The following is a 26,950-nucleotide window of genomic DNA, read 5'->3' as shown; positions in this document are numbered from 1 at the left end:
TACTGTATTTATTTACATGAAAAATTACAGGAGGTAACTTTTTTCTATTTTTAACTTACCATGGCAATGAATCTTCCAATAAAACGGAAGTATTTCAGATGATCTGGGTTAATATAGGAGGCTGGGTTTATTTGTAAGCAGTAGTTATCTTTCCCTGCATATTCAAACAGGCAATACATTGGGTTCAGAACTTCATGTGACAATAGAAAGAACCATTCCCTGAAATTACACAAGCAACAACAACAAAAAACACATTTCAAAACATTAAAAATGACTTCAGCTAACGGATATGCTGAAAATCCACTTAGGAACTTGTTGGCACATAGCTAGTCAACCTGACTTTTCTAGAAAGTATGGTTACATCAAACTGAAACTAATGTAAGTTAGGATTTAGTCTGCAAGGTTAAAATGTTATACAGCTGTCAGTGATTTGGAAAAAGATCCCTTATCTTACGGAGGTAATTAAAACACTACCATTGATTTAAACATTAGACTTTTAGGGAACACTAATAAATATATATGCCTTTCCTAGTTACATTCATGTACGGACTTCTGACATGAAATTACATTTTTGTTCATTTTCAGGAAACCTCTACTTTGGTGGTAATGGTCATGCTGAAGTCAATAAACTGTGCATGTGTTTTCACTAATCACTAAGACAGATTAAAGTAATTCCTAAAGTGTACTGAAAATACTTCTATACAGTTCTAAAACATGCACTGATGTTCTAAGGAAAAACGAGGAATACGCTTCACTAGTATTCTGAAATCATTGCAGTTCAATTATCTACCTTGGGAAAATTTTCACAACAAAAAACAGGAAAAAGAAATCATTTGCCATTTTACTATAGTTTACCTTGCAACTCCTCCATAATCTAAGCCTTCTTCACCAGGGAAAATAACCCATAAACGTCTCCGTAGATCCTGAGAACTGAAGCTCATTATCTAAGTGAAAGAAAAACAGACAATTTATTTCAAGAAAATCATATAAAACTATTTCCTGTATCAAGCCATATAGCATTTTCAATCAGAACATAAAACGTGCTATAAGTACACGAAGTACCCGCTTACATAACTTTCATGGAATTTGAGGGGTTAATGGCAACCTATTTCCACAGATTAACAAGTAAAAGATGTAAAAGAAAAATAAATAATAATTTTAAAATTTAAGACCTATAATTACGCCAGCAGCCTATATAAAAGTTTATGACAAAAATCAAGCCAATAAATAACAGGGGCTCAAAGTACGTAAATTCAGGATTTCTAAAATACTGTAGTGAATGATATCTGAAAGGTACCCAAGTTACAGGCAATGAAGAGACATGTCTAAGATCTCAAATAAATAAATAAATAAATAAATATTATATATAAAATATTTTCATTTTACAGCTTCATCTCCTAAAGGGGATAATAAAAATCTAGCTTTTTTAGAAGCTAAAGAATTTTAGTAATGCTGTTTTGTTCAAATGTCAGACATTTACTTAGAGAAATTTCACAGAACATATATGTGTGAGATCATTAAGTTTTTGTCTGTAATAACAGGCACAGAATTTGGATCAAAAATTTTAAAATCTGTGCTAGATGTCTGAAGTTATCATCACAATAGATTTTGTATCTCCAACATAGATATCTACAAATGACCCAAGAATCAGTATAAAAAAAAAAAAGTCAGATATGTGCAATTGAGTTATAGTCTACATTATTGACAAAGCGCCGTATTTTCCTAAATACACCTCGGTTTGTTGACATTTACGTGATTACATAATCTCTCTCAACTATTTCTACTATAATATAATATTGTTACCTTTGTCATTACTATGAAAGGACAAAGTACAATTTTAGAAATAATGGTGGAACCAATTTTCAGTTCCAGGACTTATTTCATCTACTTCTAACCCACTCTATTTGAAGACAAGAGTGTTCCAAAAGAAAAGAGTAGCCAGCTGCACTAGCATTTGCTGCTTCTGCTAAGACAGTTTACAGTAACTTGAATAAGTAAGCATTAAACCTTATTTAAGAATATATATTCTTGTCTCAAAACATCTTGTTCAACATGTTCTAACTTCTTGGCTTGACAAACTGATAACTCCTACAAGAAATGAAACCAGAAGATACACAGGAACATAAAGATCAGCAAGGAACAGAGGAAGGTAGAAGTTCCTATCTTCTTGAATAAGGTTTGCATCTTAATTTCTTTCAAATCAGAAAAGCACAGAAGTGGCCAATACAAATTTCATATTGTTCCCTGTAGCTCTCACCATCTATTTAACTGGCAAGGGGAGTAATTTATTGCCACAGTGAACATTAAAAAAAAAAAAGGTAGAATATGAAAACACTTAAAAATAGTGTATAGAAATAAATTTCAAGCACGATTTAGGTCTCTTAGCATTCTTAAGAATTTTGCTGCTAATAATCTAAGTATAATTATTAGTTTTTGTTTTCTTTTAACCATTTAATTACTTATTTAAAGACCTGTAACATCTACAGTAAGAGTAAGTGCAACTTAATATATTTTGGTACATAACCATGCTTATATAACAAAATTGGCAGGGGAGGACATGCGAACAAACCTAGCAAAACACGCTAACTTCCTGTAAATGGGGAATTGCTCTGCCACTGCTCTCCCCACAATTAATCAGCCAGTAGAGACAGAACTTAACATTTTAGCATGATCTTTTTATATATAAGCATGACTGTATCCTAACTGTGTGTTTTTGTTAGTCTCTAGTAAAATAACCTTATTAAAATGTCACAGGATCAAGAAAGACAAGTGACAAATTTATTTGATCCAACTTTTCATGTCTACTAATATGTTTTAATACAGTACCTGTTGAAATGAGTCTTCAAATAATGTTTTTCTGCTCACTGTAATCTTTATGTGTTGTGGCATTGCCAGTTGCTGAAATGAAATTTTTCAGAGGTAAGATCTACAAATACTTAATATTTCTCGTATTGTTTTAACTGTTATTTGTTGAATATGTTGTTTTAAGAGGTACAGGTAAATTTCAATAATGCACATAAAACAGTCAGTAATCGAGATACTTGAATTTTAATTTACTCCAAGAAAAAATCTATTCTGATACTGAGATCTGCAGCAAAGGTATACAGACCTCCATATCCTGATTTGAACAGGTTCAAATACTGTATTCTTACAAAACACTAGAAAAAAATAAGATAAGTAACATTCTAAATCAGTAAGGCCTTTTACTCCAACATTCAATAATAATAAAAAAAGAAAATTTAGGTTATTCTGTAAAAGTGAAAAATCAGGCTCTTCTCTGCTATTTTTCAAAGTATAATTCATTGACACTTGAACACTGGAACATTTAAACCTAGTACATTTTCCTAGATACCAAGTTACATATTCTTTTGATATCCATAGAGTTTAAAAGACCAAGAGTGACATTGCAATATGCTATTATGTTAGGACGTACTGAAGTACAACCCAATATAGTTTTCAGTGTTTAGACACGTATGGTCTGTGTCAAATGCCCTGCAGTTTCTTCCAGAAGTATTTATTTGTATAGAAACTAGATCTTATATATTAATTATATTTAAAACTACTACATTTTCATATATTCACTTATTAAGAGCAGAAAAAGAACAACATTCTGAAACCTAGTACTTTCTTAAATAAACTGTAAAGAAATTCGGGTTTTCTTTCACTCTAAGAAGTTTTAAAGTTACCCTACAACTTGCATCAGCTTATACAAACCCAGTATTTGCTCGCTCCTGGTTATACTCACTTTAAGTGGGTTGATTAATTTTACTTGCAGGGCACTGAATAGTTAATTTACAGAAAGTAAACAGAAAATGATAATGCAAACAAATGTTCTCAAGAAATAAATTTGTACCTGACACCAGAATCGGAAATAATGGACCTTTGCCTTGAAATCGCGTACATAAGCTATCTGGGGCCCATTGTCTCTGGAACCAAAGGGAGAAAAATTAATTTCCAAAGCGTTTTTGTAATTTAAAAAACAGTATGAAAAATTATTTGTTGTGTAGTTACATGGTTTAGTAGGCTATCCAGCTGGAAGATTCTTATGCACTTAGTCTGCTTTTGGGGTATAACTGTTTTTGTTTTTTAACTAAAAAAATCTGTTTTGTTAATTGTGGAGTGCATATCCAGTACTTTTCCCAACAGTATCTACTTCACTGTAATTTAATTAATTATCAGGAAGAGGAGGTAGATGAAACCTTCTTCAGACAGCTCAAAGTAGCCTCTCAGGCATCAGCCCAGGTTCTCATGGGGGACTTCAACCACACTGATTATCTGCCGGGAAGACCACTCAGATGACACAAACAGTCCAGGAGGTTCTTGCAGTGCACTGATAACACTTTTTTGACACAGGTGGTGGAGAAGCCAACAAGGAGAGGTGTGCTGCTGAACCTTGTATTAATGAATGAGGAAGGACTAGTTGGAGATGTGAGGGTAGGGGGCAGCCTTGGCTGCAGTGACCATGATAATGGTGGAGTTCAGGATCTTGCAAAGAGGAAGCAGGGCAAAATGTAGGATTGCAGCCCTGGACTTCAGGAGAGAAAACTTTGGACTCTTCAGTCAGTCCACTGCTGAATGGGGTGGGTGCCCTTGTGGCAAATGATATGGAGAAGGCAGAGTTGCTGAATGCCTTTTTTGCTTCAGTCTTTACTGTTAAGACCAGCCCTTAGGAATCTCAGACCCTGGAGACAAGAGAGAAAAAGTCCAGAGAAAGGAGGACTTTCCCTTGATCGAAAAGGATCAGGTCAGAGATCATCTAAGCGAACTTGACACCCACAAATCCATGGGCCCCAATGGAAACGTACCCATGGATGCTGAAGTAGCTGGCTGATGTTATTGCTAGACCACTCTCAATCATCTTTGAAAGCTCATGGAGAACAGGAGAGGTGCCTGAGGGAACTGGAAGAAAGTCAATGTCATGCCAGTCTTCAAAAAGGGCAAGAAGGAGGACCCAGGAAACTACAAGCCAGTCAGCCTCACCTCCATCCCTGGACAGGTGATAGAACAGCTCATTCTGGAGGTCATCTCCAAGCATGTGGAGGATAAGAAGGTGATCAGGAGTAGTAAGCATGGGTACACCAAGGGGAAATCATGTTTAACCAATCTCACATCCTTCTATGGTCAGATGACTAGCTGGGTAGATGAGGGGAGAGCGGTGGATGTAGTCTGCCTTGACTTCAGCATGGCTTTTGACACTGTCTCCCATAACTTCCTCATAGACAAGCTCAGGAAGTGCAGCCTAGATGAGTGAACAGTGAGGTGGATTGGTAATTGGCTGGAGGCAGAGCTCAGAGGGTTGTGGTCAGCAGTGCAGTCTCGTTGGAGGCCTGTAAACTAGTGGTGTCCCGCTGGGGTCAGTACTGGGTCCAGTGTTGTTCAACATATTCATCAACAACCTGGACAATGGAACAGACTGCACCCTCAGCAGGTTTGCTGATGACACAAAGCTGGGAGGAGTGGCTGATACCCCAGGCGGCTGTGCTGCCATGCAGAGGGACCTCGACAGGCTAGAGGGTTGGGCCGAGAGGAACATCATGAAGTTCAACAAGGGCAAACGCAGGGTCCTGCACCTAGGGAGGAATAACCCCCAAGCACCAGTACAGGCTGGGAGCTGACCCAATGGAGAGCAGCTCTGCATAGAGGGACCTGGGAGTCCTGGTGGACAGCAGACTGACCATGAGCCAGCAATGTGCCCTTGTGGCCTGCTTGGCCCCAATGGTCTCCTGGGATGCATTCAGAAGTGTGTTGGCAGCAGGTCAAGGGAGGTGATCCCACCCCTCTGCTCAGCCCTGGTGAGACCACACCTGAAGCACTGTGTTCAGATCTGGGCTCCCCAGTACAAGAGGGACATGGAGCTCCTGGAGCGAGTTCAGAGGAGGGCTACAGAGATGATGAGAGGACTGGAGCACCTGTCGTATGAGGACAGGCTGAGAGAGCTGGGCCTGTTTAGCCTGGAAAAGAGAAGACTGAGGGGAGACCTTGTTAATGGGTACAAATATCTGGGGGGAGGGTTTTGAGAGGATGGAGACACTCCTTTCAGTGGTGACCAGCGACAGGATGAGAGGCAGCGGGCACAAACTGAAGGACAGGAGGTTCTGGCTCAATATGAGGGGGCAATTCTTGACTGGGAGGGTGACAGAGCACTGGGACAGGTTGCCCAGAGAGGTTGTGGATAATCTCCTTTTCTGGAGATATTCAAACACTGCCTGGATGCCATCCTGTGTAACGTGCTCTAGGTGATCTTGCCTGGCAGGGGGGTTGGACCAGATGATCTTCAGAGGTCCCTTCCAAACTCAGCCATTCTGTGATTTGGTGTAAAAAAGATACTAACAATAAGGTAGGATGACATTCAGGTAATTTAAACTTGCAGCTAAGTTCTGCTTTTAACTCCATTCTGGTTCCTAAAAATCAAAGAAAGAAAGAGTATACTTGTAAAAATTAAGACCAGTAAGTGGAAGGAAGGGATCTGGTCATCAGAAGTGTTGATGGTCCCTCTATCTTATCTACTACTTGGTGAGTCAGATTCTTAAGTATTCAGTCATCTTCAGGGACACTTATCCATGGATAAAAATAAATAAATTCAGAGACTTTAATACACATAAAACTTTCTGCACACAAAACAGGAAAAAGAAAAAAAAAAAGCAACTTATGAATGTTCAACTTCACTTTTAGGAGCTTAGAAATGGTTTAATAAAACACTTACAGAGCAGACTTGCCCGTGCGGGGATCTATGTATGTAGTGGTTCTTCTGTTGTGATCCACAAAATATGGAATACCTTCCACAGTAAATCGCATTTCCCAGCCTTCAGGTAAGGGTTTCTCATTTAATTGACTATAGATACAAGCAAATACATAGTAAATTATGCACTTAATACATGAAGTCAATTGATCAGTACTTGAGACAGCAAAAAATTTAGCAGATCTAGAAAACTACAGACAGAGACGCTTTCATTTCAACATTTATTCCGCCTTTTTTTCCTCCAATTTTCACATCACCTCTCATTTTAACCAAAATGAAATGCTTATTTCAACAATAGCACCTTCAGTTGCACTATCAAGAAGAACAGCAAATTGGTAAACATTCTTGTATTTTTCTGTAAGTTTCTATGTTTCATCCACTTAAGCAACAGCAACTAAAATCTATTTTTTGTTAGATTTTTACTCTCAAGATGACATTGCCCTAATAACTAGCTTTTGGTACCTCACATATAATCACAATAGCTAAAAGCTTAAAGAGTTTCAGAATGACAAAAATATCAAGAAAATAAAAATACTGATCTTAAGCAATTTTTTTTGACAACTTCCAACTCAATTTTCGTATCGATATAAGCGTATCTTGATATGTTTGGAAAACCTGAGTATTATCACTCCATCCAAGTGCTCTCAAAGTGACTTCCCTCTATGGAAATATACTTCAGGAAAATGTTTTCAAGCTATTAAATCAGAACTTTTGGTTGTTGGGTTGTTATTAAAAATAACAGTGCTTTCCATACAGTTAACTGCTGCAGTGACTTTCAAGTCACTGAAAGCTGTTGAAAGGCTGTCATCTCTGGCTATGGCTATTAACCCTTCCACTCTCCCTCATCTTACTCCATTTCATTACAGATGAATTTGCTTCACCAAGTGCAAATTTTCATCTCAAACACAGCATACCCTTCACCCTCAATTTCCTGCCTACATTTCCTACCTCAGAGTCAAAGTAACTGGATCCCAAACTAAACAGTAATCTATTAATCCAATACTTGTAGAGTACCCAAGTTCTGTTTCTTTTTTATTGTTCGTTTTAAAGTGGTAAAGTAGAGGTGCTGCAACTTTTGGAGTTTGTCTTCTGTCTCTTAGCTATTGCCAGTCTAATAAATAATCAAATTATGCAGGATCAAATTATGCACTAACACATCAGTTGAAACAAACACTCTCCTCCCTCCTGCAACGATACAAGTTTCTATTATTCTATAAAAAGAGCATGAACTGTTCTGGGAATGAACTTACTGCTGTTGACAAAGACTTTCCTGATAACTGTATTATTATCAAGTGTTATTTTGACAGTTTCTGTTTCAGCTGGTACCTTTTACAGGACTGCCTGATAGCACGTATAGGACAGCCTGTGTTTTAGCTGTAAGCACCATCTCCAAAGTCTCAATCTCTTATATATATATACTTATATATATATATATAGATATAGATATATATCTTATATATATAAGATATATATATATATATCTTATATACTTTGTTATATTTTCATTTCAGATTTACATGAAGCTGCAACTGATTTCTTACCCTTGACTCCTGGGATCTTCCCACTGAGTGATACGTGTGTTGTGATTGACAAAATATACTCTGCCATTGCTGTCAGTTCTCTTTTCTGAAAAGATACAAAATGAAAACAAATTTCAATACCTCTTTACTGTGTTGCTGAGACTACAAATTAAATTAATGTAAGCAATCAGTGCCTGCTACAGTTTCACCTGTCTTCAAGGTTCTCTGTACATCCTTTGACTCAACATCTTTTCACTTTCATTGGCATTACTCATTAAGGAGTAATTAAGGAGTCAACTCACCAACAGGAATCTATTTTAATACTACTGACTGCTAACAATTATGTGAAAGTGCATCATCACCTACCCTCAGTGAAAAGCTGCACTTAGGATGGTTTTGCATTGTTTCTTAGTATCTCAATTCTTACCCTGAAAAGTTCAGATATCTATGTATGCCGCTTATAAAAATGACGAAATCTTAACTATAAGTCAAGATTCTGGGCATTATAGCAGAAATATAAACAGTTGTGAAGGAAATTGTTCATCACAGGAAATTTACCTTCACTAAGTATATTGGCCTACAGTTTGTACTTCTTAAAAAGCTTTTTCCGGTGTTTTTTGGAAGTTAAAATGCATATGGATTAAAATACAGATGAAATTGAAATTTCCATCTAAAGATCCTTTACTCTGCTTTTTTTTTTTTCCCCCTATTATAGGGAACAAATAATTGGAAGAAAGCAAAAACATAAACAGTTTTCCCCGTAGGAAATCCCAGCTAGCTTCAATTTCTGCTATGTGCTTTACAAACAATATAGACAATAAACATAAGATATGTTACAGAGGTATACAAAAATATCAAGAAAGTACTAAAAGGTATGTGAACAGTAGTAAAATCTTTCATATTTGTATTATCAGCAGGGAATAAATATATATATATATATGTAACAACATGGTTTCCAAAAAATATATTTTCAATCAAATAAACCTATGCCTACAACTGAAAAATGTTTGATGATAAATGCCAGGATTTGGTCTTCTAGATCAATCTGCAGTCCTTCATGCAATTTTTATTTAGAGTGTTCTAACAAGCACACAAAATGTAGAATACAAACTACAAAAACAGGCTATATTCTGACTATCAGAAGTAAAAAGCTCCAGTTAAAAAGGAAAGTCTGGAAGCAGACACTTGTCTATAGGAGTTATACTAGAGAAGAATTCAACATGACGTTGAAATTCAGTTTTGTTGCTTCCTGGGCAAAGTCAGCCTCAAAAACATTACTTGAAATGCTACATACGTAGTACAACAAAGCACAAGTGTGGGCACAATGATCTTATAGCATGACATCAAATCAATACCAGAACTAAAAATCCTGACGGTTATATTTGAAAAGCAAAATACAAACCCAGCTCTAGTTCTGACGTGTATAGTCACTCACTTTAAGACTAAACAACTCTGAGAACACTGCCTATGTACCATGAACCCTGAATTCTTACAGCAGCTTCGTAGTCACAGCAGAAATAAAGTTCTACACTTACATTTTTGTACATAGATGCACACACAAAAATCTATTTATTGTAAAAGGTTATCCCTGCGAATTACAAAACCAAACAAATTCACTCCAGAGAGAGGGAACAAGTTAAGGAATGATTAGTTGTTGTCATAAAAGCTTTTCAGTGCTACAGAGTTCTCCATGAATTGGCTACACACCCAGAAGAAGGTTAAGGGGTAAATCCTGCCTAATGAAAGCGGTGAAAAACGGGATGATAGTGTGAAAAAAGCTATTATGACATGACAATTACTGGAAACTACAAACTATTCTGTTTTGTTCCCAATCTACTTTGGAACTACACATTCTTGTCAGGATTTGACACTTTAACAGCATATTTGATTAGATTTAATTTATTTTTAAAATAATCTAGATTTTCTCTTACATAAAATTAGCCTAGAACAGCTGACAAGATAATTTGGCAGAAATATGCTCTAATGTCTAATTACACTGCATTACAAAACACTGTTTCAAGTCAGTCTTACCCCATCCAGGTGGCAGAGGGCCAAGAGGATCAAACTCTTTGCTTTGCATGGAAGAAAAGTCCTGGTTCTGCAAGTCACACAAACAAATGGTGCATTAATGACTAGCCTCCATCCATTTGCCTTCCCAATGCTCTAACATAGCCATCATAAGTTATTAAAGTAAATGCATTTTTGTTAATTTTACATATATATATTTTTACATATATCAGAGGCCAACATTTTTTTTTTTTTATTCCAGAGATGGCATATGTTGTATTACAAATTCGTCTTTTATTTAAGCTCTCTTTCTTCCTTGTACTAAGGATTCACAGCTCTTCTGTTTGCTAATTTTATAGCCCTTGGCATACTTAATTAACCGCAGTGCCAAGAAAATAATTATTCTTTGTGAAGTGTCCCTGCCTGCACAGAAGGGAAATTAGTACCACAGTACCCAAAACAATTGGGAAGTAAATCACTTCAGTCCTGCATTTAGTACTGTTCTCCCTACCACCATTTATGAAGTGTTTTTTCTGCATATATACAGCAAATCTAGCACCTATGCTGTTTTTAACAAACTAGTAGCATTATAAGGAGTTATCTGAAGTCTATTATTCAGAGGTAAACAATACATTTGAAATTTTGGAAGGGTTATTTTCTTCTACCTTCATAGCATGTATTTTACCCAGAGCTGAAACATGTCCTATGAGCCTGCCTTCCTTTTAGGTCATTGCAAGGCACAATTTAAATAAAACAGCTTATTACTATGCTGCAGTTTGCTTTGAACTACTGGCTTTTGTTAATATTATACATACATTTTACCAAAGAACACCATATATATCCAGCTGACGAACAAAATGTATCACACTGCCTGCAGTCATTGCGAGGACATGAATTAAGGTTACTGAACCAAGGCTCATGCCATGCTAACAAATGTAAAGATACTATATATCACAAAGAATAAACCATAACAAAAACTTGTGTCTTTGCTGGGAAAAGTCACCTACAAGCATTCTCAAAACACAAGTACATATATAGTTCCAATATGTAGAAAAGATAAGAGAAGTATCTTTTATCAGCATTAGTAAGCATTGTACTCCTTACCCCATATATAAATCTCTGATTAAATTGCTGCATGGCTCCTTGAAGCTGACTGCGTTGAAGCTGCCACTGCTCATAATTTCGGACAGACTCTAATGTTGGTCTCTGCCATGTTGTGGTTCTGGTGAAGTGGTCAACATAGTAAATTCTACCCATGTTGTCAACTCGTCGCTCCCAGCTTTAAAAAGAATGAAAAAAAAATAAATTAGAAGCATCAGTTCTCAATAGCTGACAACTTTAAGGGCTCAGAAGTCAAACTCATTCTATTTACTGTACTTTCATTTTTAACACTGAAAGGTTTAAACCTATTTTTTTAAATGCTACACGAACCACTATCAATGGTATACTGTTATTATGGCATTTATCCCACTCAATTCACAAGTCTACATGTTTGTCCTAAAAAGATAACAAAAGCTCAGACAGTTTGGCTGTACAATGCAAGATTTCCTCATTCTCTTTCTGACAAGATCAGTCGGTTTGGGCAGAAAATGAAGTTTTGGTGGTGGTGTGTGTGTGTTTTTATTTATTTTCAGTTCATATAAAGTCAATACTATTTACAAAATTAGTAAATCATCTTAGAATTTAAAACAAGTTGAGTACAACAGGTAGGCTCCTTTTTATGGAGACAGTCTGCCAGCTTGCTTCTTCTTTCAAATCAAGTTCTCTTTAGGGTCCCACGTGTTTTTACTTTGTAATTCTGCATAACATTTGAGCCACCTGAGTATGAATGAAGTGCAATAAAACAATTGATTTTCCTTTCACTTCAGGAGAAAATAAAAACAAAGAACAAATAAGAATACAACTTCCATGTAAAGACTAACATTACTGGCTGTTCTAAGAGCTGGAAAAGCCTAATAACCAAAGATAATTTATAAGAGCACAGTAAATTAGCAGCTGGGAACCCTGAGGCAGGATCAAAAGAGTGTAAACAGTAACCTCAGGATAAAGAAGTAACCAAGGGCATTTTTGCTCAAGCTAATAGTTACCTTAATCCCAAAATACCTTTCTGTGGTTTTGGTTCTCTTCTACTGTCAGGGGTGTTTGCTGTCTTTAGCTTTAACCCATTTTTCAGTATACACACACACACTTATGCTTTGACAGGAAATTCCAATTCTGTTATCTTTAACATTCAACTCTTTTCCACACTGTATATTATGCATTACTGCAGAATCACAGAATTGAAGGGATTGGAAGGGACCTCAAAAGATCATAGGGTCCAACCCCCTGCCAAAGCAGGTTCCTCAGAGCAGGCTGCCCAGGTAGGCGTCCAGACAGGCCTTGAAGCCTCCAGAGAAGGAGACTCCACAACCTCCCTGGGCAGCCTGTTCCAGTGCTCCGTCACCCTCACCATGAAGAAGTTCTTTCACATGTTGGTGCAGAACTTGTTGTGCTCTGTCTTGTGGCCATTACCCCTTGTCCTGTCCCCGCAAACCACTTAAAGAGATTGGCCAAATCCCTCTGTCTCCCACATCTCAGGTATTTAAACACATTGATGAGATCCCCTCTCAATCATTCTTTTCTCCAGGCTGAACAGACCCAGGTCTCTCAGCCTTTCCTCATAGGGAAGATGCTCCAGGCCCCGTATCATCTTTGTGGCCCTCTGCTGGACTCCTTCCAGGAGATCCCTGAACTATTTGGAGATAACCTGGAGCAATTGTTTGAGCTCAATGCTATTTACAAACCTGCTCTTTAGCTTCAGTAAAGTGTCAGTCAATTTCTGATACAACCAATCCAAACATATCCTAGGCAAGGAGATGATTTTGCATGGCTCACCTTGGAGGAAGAGGCTCTGGCCGATCCCACGTAGTTCGTTTTTCAACATGATCTACATAGTATATTCGACCATGTTGGTCTACTCTTTGCTCCCAACTGAAAATAAAACAATACTTTTATTTTTCTTAAGATGAATGTACTCCAACCATTCATCTGTAGTATAAAGCATACAGTATAAAGAGGAGAAATGTTTGTTTTCATAAAATGCTTATTTCTATGTAAAACACCTGACCATTTTGGTACATGGTATGCACCAAAACGCTGTACAATATACAGTGGTACAATGTCCATATTAGCAGTAATTCTATGTTAACTAGAACAAAAAAATAAAAAATGAAAAATATTTTTAAAACTTTCCACATGACCACCTCCAGTTTCTGGAAAACTGAAGCTAAAATGCATATATATGCATGCAGTCTTCTCAAGCAATGAAGTAATGCTTTGTATTCAGTATTAAATATGTGTTCAGTTATGTGTTGAACAGTATCATTTGAGGAGCATAATCCTATTAGAATAAATTTCATTCAATTTAAATCCCCAAATTATGCAAATTTCGCACAGATCACGTATATGTGGAATTCATCATAAGAGCACTGATTTCTGAATATGCAGCATTTGGGATACTTACTCTTGTATTTGTATCAAATATAACATGGGAAGGAAGCATACTAATTTGTCATTTCTAACAAAAAGTGGTTAAGCAAAAACTGATATTTTCAAGAGTGCTTTTATGTTTCACAGTTGTCCTGTAAGGTTATTCAGATTTCTCTCACTGCTTATTACCTGACTTAATTTGCAGGCAGTTATGATCACCAATTATACCATTCACATCAGGAAGCTTTTGCTTTCCCTCACTCAAAGAGTCCAGAAACATTTATTTTTTTAAGAAAAAATTAAGAATCTAAATCAGAGCTTTGAGGCAACAGACCAATCACCTGGCAAATTCCACATGCACGTAAAATACCACATTATGCCTGCACTACTCCGAGGAGCTGCAACCTCCAAAATATGGAAGACAGCAAATTATGTCCTGCAATAATACCTTTTCTTTTACTTATCCATTCCAGTATTTTACTACCTGACTTCATTTCAATTTGAAGACAGCAAGCTGCCTTGTGATTTAAAACTTCCATGTTTCACTGACTCGGCAGTATATGAAAAGCATCAGAAATACTTGAAAGTTCAAATTCTTTCTTGAATAAACTATGCTTGAAGATATACTAGATCAAACAGAGAACTTCCACTTCAAACATTTTGGGGAATTTTTGTTACACAGTAAAAGGTAGATGTTATGTTTCAGTATGCCTACTGCCAGAAAATAAAATGAGAAAAATCAGCACAAAAAGTCTTTAAACTCATACCCAGGTGGAAGAGGACCTTGACTGACTGTAGTAAGTGCCTGAGCTGGAGGATTTCCTGGCTGGACTTGTCTTGATACTGGAGGCGTGGTGAGTGCAGCAGTTGCAGGAGCTGTTGTTGCAGCTGTTGCCCCCTCAGGGCTCTGTTCTGAAGATGTACTTGCAGCCGGACCTGCCAGTGATCCTGCACTGGCCCCATCATTTTCTGTAGATGTGGATGAAGGACCATTTACACTTGCTATAATGTCAAAGATCAAAAGACAGGAAGGGAAAAAAAACACTAATTGGTATTTCTCTACTTATCAGCAACCTATTTCAGAAGTTCTGAATCACAAAAGTAAACACGCAAAAACATGTATTTTGAAGAGTCTGCATATAGCCACATTTCACACTTTACACAAGAACTAAAAACGCATCTTCATCTCAGTTTGTAAAAATGCTTTAATCCAAGAACGGCCAATCAGCTGCACAATTTTGACATTACTGTTAAAATATGTTTACCAAAGCAAGTTGTCTGCATTCTGTAAACACTAAATGATTATAAACAAAAAGCTACTTGTTTGCATTTATTAATTTTGAATTTATTGTTTGCAATAATATTATAAGGGATAATAAGCATTAATATTTTCAAGGAAAGATTGACATGATGTGGAAAAATTAAGGATGTGGGACAGAGAATACATGCATTCTTTAACTGCTTTCAGCTTTTCTTTATTTTCTTTTCTGGATGCCATTTGCTGGGTGATATTAAAAGCTGTAAGTCAGGCCTTATTACTGAACGACACTGGATTTAGCTTTTGAAGTAATTACTATAGTCCATTTTCCAGTCCCAAATAGGTATTTATCAACTGTGATAATGGGATCACTGAAACAGACGGCAGTGTACGGGTGTAGAACAGTTAACCTGAAAACATCTATCAACTAACTTCTCAGGACCACATCTCAAAGTTTTGTAATTTTTAAATGATCGGACAAAATAAAACACTTTTATCTGTTTCCGTGCAAAAGAGTAATCAATGTTTTAAGTGCTGCTATTTCAAAGAACTTAAGTAGAATTGTAAAAACAAGTCAATAGTCTTTCAAAATCCAGTATTATCTACTGGAGGGAGTTTAATGAGTCCTTATGTAGATTGCTTTCCAAGACTTATTAAATTTAATGGAATGCAAGAGTAGCTTTCCTTTGTGTTCTTTTGCCACCATCTCTGTTACATTTAGAAGCATCACTACAATCATCGTATATCACACATGGAGGCAAGAAATTTCTAATAATACAAACAATGACTAAACAGTATATATTGAATGCAAGCTGAAAAAATAATCCTTTAGAACTTCACTGCCGAAGACTTTGCCATGACATAATGGAGTAGTTAAAAACATGCCTCAGCAATCGCTGTGTTCATTCTAAAACTGTGTGGCTTTTTGATAGCTTTGAAATGAATGCCTGCTCCTAGAATACATACCAACTACTGAAGTAGGCCTGCGCGGAGTCGGTGGAGGTGGTCTGGAAGGCCTGGGAGGTCTAGAAGGTTTACAGCTTCCATTTGTGAGTGATGGAGAATCACTGCCATTAACAGTCTTGTTTTCATTGGGAGCAGCATCATCAGAGTTTTCAAGGCCATTTGAGTTGGTCCTTTGCAGGAAAAGACAGAAAGGAGAATTATACTGATAGTCTGTGATTACACCAAGCTTTATAAAAGAACTAAGAATGTAGTAGTTACTACTGGATGAGGTTTTTACACTCAAGGATTATAAAAGTCTATGTATTTTTAGAAACATTTGATATTCACAGTTTGACATTTGATATTGATAGTTTATCTTCTGATGGTACAAAGGTATCAACAGATGAAAAGATAGTGCAACAGATGTATTAACATCTGTTGCTGAAATCTCCTTTTTCCTCATCCAACTCAATACAATTGCCTTTGGGCCTTCTACATTTTGCTGCTCAGCTGTTCCAATGAATGCCATTCATCTCTAAGACAGGAAGCTGATTAAGACCAGAGAACAGCCTGTGTGCATTGGTTCCAAAGGGTGAGCACATGCTCAGAATACAAAGAACGCTTGATAATTTTAGAAGACTTAACTATGTATACACAGATTTCTCCCTTAACTCAGTTCTGGAAATGGCTAGAGAATTTATGACTAAGCATTCACATTCTGAACGTGAAATGCAGCTGCTGTGAATGAATATAAGCTTCTCAACTTTTCAAGCACTTAACTTTAAATACCAGTCCCCATCCATTCTGTACTGTTCACTTATATATTCTGATATATTTATGCCTCTTTGAGCAGAGTTAAACATATCCACGTCTTTACATCTAAAACATTTTATTTTCAGAATTAATATGTTGAGCAAAATAAAAAGATTTATTAGAATTCTAGTGGACTGACAAGTCAAATACATAGGCCATTAGTAACAAAAACGCATCTTATGGTTTCAACCCAATACCTCTAAAATCACATACTTTTAAGTACACACAAATATGAGTAGGTAGGCCCAATTAAATCACAGAGTCATAGAGGATCAAGCAGAACCATATATATCTGACCTCAGTATCAAACACACTTTTGGTCTATAGCAGGTGTGGTACATATGACAATTTATACCATACTATGAAAGTACGTATAAATTGTTAGAGACATGAAATTTGAAAGAACTACCACCTAGCTTTTCCTCAGTCCAGAAAACATACTGCCACTGTTTGAATAATAAAGTCAAGTATAACCTTTTATTTTTCATGTACCTGGAACAGGCAGCAAGCATTGTTATGCATATAGCAATAAGCACTGCTAAACATATTCCAGATCATTTACATGATCCTGAAAATAAACCTTTCATGAACACCAGAAACCCCACTGGTTAGTAGTAAAACTATGCACATGTTACTACTATTAGTATACTATTATACACTCAGACATTTGGAATACTCAAGCATGAAAACATTCTTCTGGGCATAAAAAATAGAAAATAAAACCGTTAGGGAAAGACTCTAGAGTACACAGTTCAGTGAGTTATAATCTATAAAAGAATAGTGGAATTTAACTTAGCTTCTCTAGAGGTCATCCAAGAATGTTGTGCACTGTACAAATACTTAAAATACTTGTAGTACTGAAAACTAATTAAAGTGGCTTGGTGCTCTCATTGCAGGTTAATCCACTGAGTATGGTCACACTTATCCTACCAACTAGCATGGTACATAATCCTGTATCAACCATAAAACACTGCAGTTATTAGACAGCTTTTGGAATCTTCTTAAAAAGCCTAAATATAATTCTGGTACCTCCATGTTGTAAAAGAAAACTGTGTAAAAAAAAATAGTGGTATTTATAATAATAATAAAAAAAATCCCACAGATGCATGATTTATTTTGAAACAATTTGATTAATCACTGGGAGATTAAATATATCTCAAAGAAAACTTTTTACTTTAGTACATAAGAGGGACCCTTGTCTTAAAAATGGAGGTGACACTCAGCACACATTAAAGGCAGAAATAGTCTGGACGTTGGAGTAAGACAACTCCTTTTTAGACTAGTTCTAAACTGCAGCTTGCTAGTTTTTCTTGAAAAAATTAAAGTATACTGTTACTATACTCTCTGAACTAGTTTCTCACAGTGGGGCCAGTCAAGCTCAGACACTCAACCACATGTCCTCAAAACAGAACAGAATTTGCCTGTGATACTGAAAAATTACACTGAGCTTGAGAATTTTCACAAGAGTTATAAATCCAAGAATAATGTATGTGAAAAGATTCACACTTTTTGAACTACAAATGCAAACTGATGTATGAGAGTCAGTATAACATCAGATGTACTTCAGTCCTCTTTAAGGCAGAAATGTACAAAGTAAGCCACTGTGGCAGCTAAAACATCACTGGTCCTGTAGCTGTTAGCTCCCTTAACTCAAGGTGCCACACTCCCAGAAGAGACAACAGAATATGCATGCACCTTACAGCAAAAGCTCAAAGTGCCTAGTGAAGAACAATTAAAGCCAGCACATACCCCTTCAGCAATTTTGGTGTGGCTCAGGGTAAGCAGAGAATGAACTATTACTGGGATTAATCGTAAAAACAGGGTATCTAGATTTGCTAGTGGATACAACCAAAGCAAAGCATTTGTTCTGATGCCAAAGATGTCCATGCAATTTTACAATATTTTAAATGAAACAGATAAACACAGAAAAGATCTTCAAAGAGTAACGGCCAAACTCAAAGCCAGCAATATATTGTTTATAAAGATACATATTAACAACACTAAATAAATCCATAAGGCATTTCTTTTAAGGACTTTATAAGGCTGAAGAATATGTTATGTCTGTAGCACACTTTTTCATGGAACGAAGCTTTTTGAGGAGATGAGGAACACAAAGGGATAAAAGCACAAAAGATCAGTCAGGTATGGAGGCAAACTGAAGCTAGATGTGGTTCATACAGAAAAAAATTAATATTTGAATGTACAATTGTATAGTATTTTTATTTAAGGATATGCTCAGATCTTAACAGATACTGTTGCAGTCCACACTCAGAAATTCTTCAGTCATCATGTAGGTAAAACAGACAATTCCTCATTCAGAAATGCAAACGCTAAGGCAGTACAAAAAAATAGGAAAAGAAAATCTTACCATGTATCACTCCTTGCTCTGGAGCTATCATTCTGTATAGGACCTTAAATAACAGAAAGAAAAAGGCAACAGTAGCATAAGCAACACTTTAAATCATTTCCAAGAATACAAAACAAAACAGTCTTTAATGCTCAAATTTTTCTCAAATGTGGAGGTGATGCACTACAAGTGTTATTTATCTACTGTCTTATTTCAAGACTGTATATATTTTTCATCTCTCTCTCTTTATATGATTTTTAATGCACTGCTGCTGTGAAGCATGAAAACAGCAATATTTCCACTTTCTGGAAGTTAAAATACTACTTCATCCCACTATATGAATATTGCTAAATGCAAAGAGGTCCCTGTATCAAGTAGCATTCTCAATTTTTCAAGTGGAGCTTCCTTTTCATATTCTCTACCCTGTTTTGCTGATATGTAGAGCAGTTAGGGAAACAACTTCTTTAAAATCTCTCTGACTGGCTAACAAACAACAGCAGGGACTTTACTATCTGGGGCTATCCAGCCTGGACCCTTCCCTTTCTCCGTAAATTGTTTAGCATAAAGGCATTCAAGCAGGTAGAGAATTTGGCTGCTGTCCTAACAGAATTACAGCAGCTCAGCCTAGATCTGCAAATGTTTTGCAACTGCTTATTCAGCTACCTTGCAAATATTTGCCTTTTGTGCCAGTACTCACAATGCTTGAATATACAACGCTGAAGTACTCATTCATACAGACAGCACAAACACTTTATTTCCACAGAATTAAACGAATGTAATTAACAAGAGAATCAGTTATCAGTTCTGATGGGAACTAACTACATATCTAAGATAAAGACTATGATGTAAAGGCTTATAATGCTGTTAATGTGCTGTACAAGGAGATGATTTTATTTACAGAAACAGAAAACTTAAAAGGCTAGTCAGTAAACAGTGCATCTGCCTATCAGTACCTTTAGCTTTGTACAATAAGAATTTGTTAGACTACTTTTGATTAAGATTTCACTCTTTCTGCTTGGCATGTCAACATCTGCCTTGTATTGTAGAGCCCAAAACTATACATAGTACTCAGTTCCACTAACTGCATGACTTTTTCTTCTTTGTAGCATGTTTTTCTCAGTAGATGAATTTAAGGAAATGGTTTTCATCCATGCTTTTACTTCTTCCAATATTGCATCTGAGGAAAATTTGTTACTTTCACCAGGTGCTACTGTCAACATACCTCAGCACTGCTCTACAAGTCCCACACAATCCAAGTATTTGGCTTTTCTTTACAGAAAAAAAAATGTCTTAAGAAATAACTGTTAAAAGTCTAGTGTGCTACCTTGGTGTTCCTGTGATACTTGGATGAAATCAGAAATTAACCTCATTTAGTCCTTTAAAACAAACAAACCTAAGAAAAAAACAGAAGCCCAAAAAACTGCCTTTCCTGAACAAGCCAATCAACTGCCTAGTTTATTCCTCCAGCATTGGAGAAGCTATCTGCTGTACCTACAGTCACTTTACATGTTTCTAGTCTGCACTGTACATTTACCCTCAAGACATGCTCTTTTGCCTGTCCTGCACCAATGGAACTGAAATCTCTTACTTTTTATTTTAGTCTAATTACACATTTTACTTCAAGATTTTCAGTTATCATACTAGCTATCTGAGACTGAAGATATCAACTTACAGAATCACAGAATTTCTAGGTTGGAAGAGACCTCAAGATCATCGAGTCCAACCTCTGACCTAACGCTAGCAGTCCCCACTAAACCATATCCCTAAGCTCTACATCTAAACGTCTCTTAAAGACCTCCAGGGATGGTGACTCCACCACTTCCCTGGGCAGCCTGTTCCAATGCCTAACAACCCTTTCAGTAAAGAAGTTCTTCCTAACATCTAACCTAAAACACTCCTGGTACAGCTTTAGCCCATTCCCTCTCGTCCTGTCACCAGGCACGTGGGAGAACAGACCAACCCCCACCTCGCTACAGCCTCCTTTAAGGTACCTGAAGAGAGCGACAAGGTCATCTCTGAGTCTCCCCCTGCAGCACTCCAGAGGTAACAAAATCTATGAAAGCATTTACTTAAATTAAATGAGATGTTTAAAGATAATATAAAATATTGTTTCCTATTGAAGCCATTGGAATACTTATGAGACTAAACTAACCTTCTTTATATTGCTTTTCTGCTTACAATGTTATGAAAAATTGAAGGAAACTAAAGGTTTTCATTAAAGCAAGGCATAAAAAGAGTTTGGAGTTCCTAGATAAAGTTAGTGAAGTCCAGAAAAGAAACGTTCTGATCTTATTTGCATTACAGTAATGCTGATAATCTTTGCTGTGGACTATGACTCCACCTCAAAATAAAGCACACAGGAGTTTTGGTCTCTACAAATATGAAGTGAAAAAAAAACCATCATTACAATAATATTGTGTTAAAACATCCAGTAGAAAAAGCTTTGTATACCAGGCACTATGTAGATTGTATATTTGAACTTACTCCTTGTACTTGAGGCATCACCATTGGTTAGGAGTTCAGGATCTACCTGCATCCCATCTAGACAGACAGACAAATCTCCTACCACTTCTGCTGGTTCTCTGTCACCAAGAAGATGCAATGTCACCACTACCTGTTCAACTGAAAAAGTACAGAAAAAAGTGAGAGTTTATCTTACTACATAACGAAAGAGTACGTTTGATTTAAGAAGACAATCACAGAACTTTAGTCTTTAGAGAGCTGCACACAGCACTCAAATTTACACTTACGTTTCATACTGTTTGATTTCAAAGTCTCATGAATATCCAGAGCAGCACTTCCCAGAAGGACATCAGATTTTAATGTTTGATGGCTCCAGACTCGAAAGGTTAATTTACTTACAGGAGTGACGATTCTGAAAAGAAAAGGTTGAATACTATGTAAAGGCACTTGTTGGCTGAACTGAATAATCTACAGCAACTGTTTTTAAATAACATTTAAGTTTCAAAAAAGAAATTATGGTAATAATATTAAACCCTTTTAAATTATGACATTTTAGTACACAGTTACCTTCTCTTTTCATATAGGAAAGAGACATAAATCAAATGTGTTGCAAGACAGTTCACAGACTATGTTTTTTATTATTAGGGGAAATACTTAGAGAAAAACTACTAGTTTGTAATTAACATTTGTGTAACTGAGAGTAGAAAAAAAGACTGGTTCTTGCAGGTTCACATTTCATGAATATTCAGCATCTGTATACCTTGTCATGAGAATTTTCTACACAGAGGGAATACAGCAAAATTTCCCTTCTGAAAAGGTTATCTGAAAATTTTAGTACATCCTGTAAAAAGGAGAGTACTCAAAACTGTTCTAAACTATTTCAAGTATTTTGCAAAGATCAATGTTCTCCTGACAAATTGCTATATACTTGAATCATGTGAAAAAATTATAGAAGATGATCTAACATTTTACTAGTACATTTCTGGCTGTACAACATATAGAGATAGACAAAAAGAACATTACAATTCTTCCACAAGTTAACAAATTACAGAATCCCAGAATGGCTGAGTTTGGAAGGGACCTCTGAAGATCATCTGGTCCAACCCCCCTGCCAGGCAAGATCACCTAGAGCACGTTACACAAGATGGCATCCAACAAAGTTCTCTGTGAAGAATCTTTTTATCTGACTAGGTGATAGAACCACAATTTTGGAACCTCTGCCAAACATAAGCTGTTCAAATTTGTCAGCCTGTGGCAGAGATGGTGCGGACCTGTTCCTAGAGAAGCTGTCAGCTGAGCTGCTCTCAATGACCCATGCTGTGAGGCCCTCCACTCCTAAACCCTTGTCAGCAGTTATATACTGGGAGAGCCCCTCACTGGAGAAGAAACATAGGCTAACAGAAGTAACTTTTACCAGAGCAGTTACTCCCTTCCCTCTACCCCCAAAACAAACTGAACAAACCCACACTCATTTCAGAACTGCTAAATCTTACTAGGTATTGTGCAGGAAGATGATTGCATCTGAGATGGTGTATGCAAGCCAGCAAACCTTGGAGAATAAAGCAACTCTCCTGGTACTAAGAAAAACCTAAAAGCCTGGGGATTTTTCTTTTTCTTTCTCTGAAGTATTCTGACAACAGCGGAAAGATGAGCATTATGAAATAGCTGATGATATTACAATTAAGAATAGACTCTCAAAACTGCTTTTAGAAAGTCACTTTAAGAGGTAAAATATTCACCTGCCCCTCATATTCCCTCGAGTTTTCAGAAGCCTTATGACAGAGAAACAAATTTATGGGGGAAGATGAAGGTTAGACCGCACAGTGCTGCACAAGGAACAGCAACAATTTTCAACCATGAAAAAGTAACCTTAAATGCGGCAACAAAAATGTGCACGGCACTGCCAGTTTTATCATCAAATTTATCATAGCATTAATTTAGCTCAAACTGGAAAACAAAACCACCAAACATACACTGTAAGATGCTGTTTCCACTTCGGACTACTTGTGTTGTTGCATTTTTCGGTCTTCTTTGACTGTCCATCTACCGAGACTTCCACATAAGGGCTAGGTCCAAACCATTTATTTTTTTCTTTCAGTTTTGCTGAAATAACTGTTAAGAAAGAGAAAAAACACAATTGACTACGCAGACTACATATTTCAACAGCTAATAGTATTTTTCAGCTGGGTACTTCAGTATTCAAGCACCAGGTCATTGACACCTGACAGTAATGCTCATGAGAAAAACACATTTTTTTTCCAAATATATTCTTGCATTTCAGACCATTTTGTCCAATGCTATAGCTCAAACAAAAGCCTAAAACATGCAACAGTACTTCTATTCCATCAGACACTATCGTTGATAATTATCAGTGTAAGATTCCAAACGCACTTTGGTGTTGAAAGTACAAAATATCCTCTAGAACCTCCTCCTCCTTATCGGCAGCCAGAAAAATGCCTGGAATTTATTGCAGTTGCTTGTTAAAAGCTCAAAATTCAATCCATCTTTCTCATTAAGCAATCTTGGACAACTGCCACAACTTCTGATGAAAAGATCTTTAACAGAAAGAACTTTGTGTTAAGCTTTCTGTAATAAAGTAAAATTATAGAAAAGCTAACTAAAGGCATAATTTGGAGTTCCAATAACTACCTGCTGTTCTACAACAACACCTGGATAGGACTTGCAGCTCTAGAGCGTTTCTCGTGTTAGTAAATATACTCTTTGTATTAATGGCTGGACAGTAACAGAAATCTGGATTTTTTGTAATTATTTTTTTCTAACATTCAACATAATTTACTGCAATGGTCCTGTCTTGCCAAACACTGTGTGTTGCGTCCATTTAGACAAAGAAACAGACGTTACCCCAACATCTGTTTGACACTTTGATGAGATGTGTTCTTAGATTCGTTGACAGCACTAAGCTCATAAAACAAAACTTACAACAAATAAATGATATTTCTAATCAGCCAAGTAACTCTGCTCTGTTGCTACAAATGTCATCCTGGTCTCTTGTATTTTCATCACCCATCTCAGCTATTCTACATGCTTAAAAAAAGATAACTAATTCAAGTCCATATGGCTAATCTACCTAGATTCCTTTTATAGTCTATGCTCCTTTAGAGATTTAGAGAAGTAGCTTAGTATGAAGTGCTGTGAACTGTTCCCAATGGAACTCTTTATTTATATGAGCACTCAGAAATTAGCTTCAGTTATCTAGAATTAATTTAATGAATTCCCTTTCCCAATGCCTCCACTATTTCAGTATTGCAGCATTTCATTCCTCAACATCACTATCTACCTCAAAGACATCAAGATCCAGTTTGAGGCACCACACATCAGCAGCTGTGTACCTATTTTCAAGGTTTTACTTACACAGACAATCTGGAAGTTCATTTAAACCTAACAAAGACAGCAGAGCGGAGAGGTAAGAATAGGGCAGGTGAGGACTGTTAGTTACAGAACTTTCTACAAAAAGATAAAGCCTGCCTGCAAGGGAAATGGTTTTCTAGAAGACCGTGGTTGAACTTTTGTAGAAATTAAAAATCAACCATCATAAAAGTCTCCATTTGAACATGAGACATTTCTTTAACTCTGCTTTCTTTATGAGAGTTATAGGAGCCTTTAAAGCAGCAAACCTTAGACAGGCATCACCACTTTAATCCTTAGCTATGCAGAGTATGTACCTCCTTTGAAACCTCTACAAGTCTTCTCACCAACATCAGTCTGTATAGACAAGGGTTTTCTTAAAGTCTCATACTCCACTAAGAAAAAAAAAAAGCAAGCTTGTGACCTCAATGTGACAGTTAAGGGCAACATAATTTGTTCATTTCCAAACTTCTGTTTAGACCAAAGTTTCTCCATGTATTTTTGTCAATTCTTCTCATCCCCACAATATCAACTTTGCACCCTCAGTGTGGAAACCGTGGGTATATGCAGAGTTACTGCATGAAGTTTACCCTCAATGCTTCTAAACATAGACCTGCATATATCCACAAATACTGCATTCTCAGGCTTCAGCTTTGACACTTCAGTAAAATTTGTCAGTTAGAAAGTGAAGAAAACTTGATGAATAAGTTTCAGCAGATGCTCTGTTGGTAGGACACTACAAAAAGCAAAAGCACGGCATGTAAATCCATTCACATGGAATCTACAGGTCCTCAATTACAGTACTGTCATCAATTACTGTCATCAATACTTACTAAAAACACTTTTATAATGGTGGCCATGAAAACATTTAACAAAGAAGTAGCAAGTCAAATTTAATGAACAGTAGTTCAAATTAGCTTGAGATGTAAAAAAATTATGTGAACTTGTTAGGTTTGATGTTACGTGAAGTGTTAGCAACAGAAAGCAGTATCGTATTACATTTTTACATTTCAAAGAAAACTGTTCTGTACAATTGACTTAACAGTATCCAAAAATAATTTCTTCCTTCCTTACATGAAAATGTATAATTTCGAAATGCATTTTAGATAAAATTCTGAATAAAACAGAAGATTTTCTGCCAATTCATGATTGCATTAAACTATTAGTTTTATTCTGCTATTTCTCTTGGCTTTGAACTACTAAAAACTTGCTGAAATGCAACATACTAGTAATTACTTTTTCATTATGGGAAAAACGCTTTTTACTTTTACATTTTTAACCAGAAAGGATATATAATTTCAAATGACTTACCAGTGACTTGAAGCTGTGATTTCATGGAAAACCCACTAGATGATCCTGATTTGGATCCACTGCCAGCCATAATACGGGCTGGATCTTGAATCTGGATAAAGAGAACGTAAACATTTAAATCACTGGAAACTCAAAAATTAAATTATCTATTTTTTGACATGTAGATACATTATGCGGCAAACAAAACTGGCACTCTTATTTTCTCTTCTCTTTCCATTTCCCTGAAGTACCAAATATGGTTCACAAACGGCTTTGTCTCTGCCATAACATGATCTGTAAACACTCCTGTCCTTGTCAGAAAAGGGGGGGGACGAGGGGGAGGGGGTAGCTGTAAGTCCTTTATAGCTTTACCCACTGGAAAATAAAAGGGTTAGTGAAGATTCCAAATTACCAGCTGAACATGACTTCCAGACTTCCTCCTGCACCCCCTCCCTTGTCATATCCTCCCCCCTCGGCACCAGGTCTTCACTGCTCCCTGCAGCCAGAGACACTGACCCATATGTACAGCCTACCCATCTCGGTGCCTTCGAGTCTCCCAGGTGCTGGGCATGTCTCTGGTCTGCCACCCAACCTGAATCCCTCAGCCCAGCAACCATCATGGACCAGTCATTTGCAGCGCACAGTGCTGTTGTCAGAAATTAAAGGATCAAGCTAGTTTAAGATGCTGCTGTCTGTATCTGGAGTACAAAGGGCAACATGTGTGGATTTCCCCA

General features: G+C 36.7%; 1 protein-coding gene across 2 annotated transcripts in view; it reads right to left on the bottom strand.

The window, feature by feature from the left end:
* ITCH (itchy E3 ubiquitin protein ligase) overlaps positions 1-26,950 on the bottom strand; it is a 63,546-nt gene that overhangs the window by 10,066 nt on the left and 26,530 nt on the right. The window contains exons 2-17 of one of the 2 annotated variants that reach the window (XM_032198258.1): positions 26,238-26,328; positions 23,534-23,672; positions 21,848-21,972; positions 21,582-21,719; positions 19,119-19,161; positions 15,959-16,128; positions 14,502-14,736; positions 13,141-13,236; positions 11,371-11,545; positions 10,291-10,357; positions 8,281-8,365; positions 6,704-6,832; positions 3,854-3,926; positions 2,827-2,898; positions 856-944; positions 60-219 (exon numbers count right to left, since the gene is read on the bottom strand). In XM_032198258.1, the coding sequence (XP_032054149.1) occupies positions 60-219; positions 856-944; positions 2,827-2,898; positions 3,854-3,926; positions 6,704-6,832; positions 8,281-8,365; positions 10,291-10,357; positions 11,371-11,545; positions 13,141-13,236; positions 14,502-14,736; positions 15,959-16,128; positions 19,119-19,161; positions 21,582-21,719; positions 21,848-21,972; positions 23,534-23,672; positions 26,238-26,307 (1,866 nt within the window). In that variant the 5' untranslated portion in view covers positions 26,308-26,328. The remainder of the gene's footprint in view (positions 1-59; positions 220-855; positions 945-2,826; positions 2,899-3,853; positions 3,927-6,703; positions 6,833-8,280; positions 8,366-10,290; positions 10,358-11,370; positions 11,546-13,140; positions 13,237-14,501; positions 14,737-15,958; positions 16,129-19,118; positions 19,162-21,581; positions 21,720-21,847; positions 21,973-23,533; positions 23,673-26,237; positions 26,329-26,950) is intronic. The other variant, XM_032198259.1, reaches the window with a different exon arrangement.

This window comes from Aythya fuligula, chromosome 16 (assembly GCF_009819795.1).
Source record: "Aythya fuligula isolate bAytFul2 chromosome 16, bAytFul2.pri, whole genome shotgun sequence".
Taxonomy (NCBI): domain Eukaryota; kingdom Metazoa; phylum Chordata; class Aves; order Anseriformes; family Anatidae; genus Aythya; species Aythya fuligula.
The sequence above is the reverse complement of the archived record's forward strand: the minus strand, read 5'-3'. Positions and strand labels throughout refer to the sequence as shown.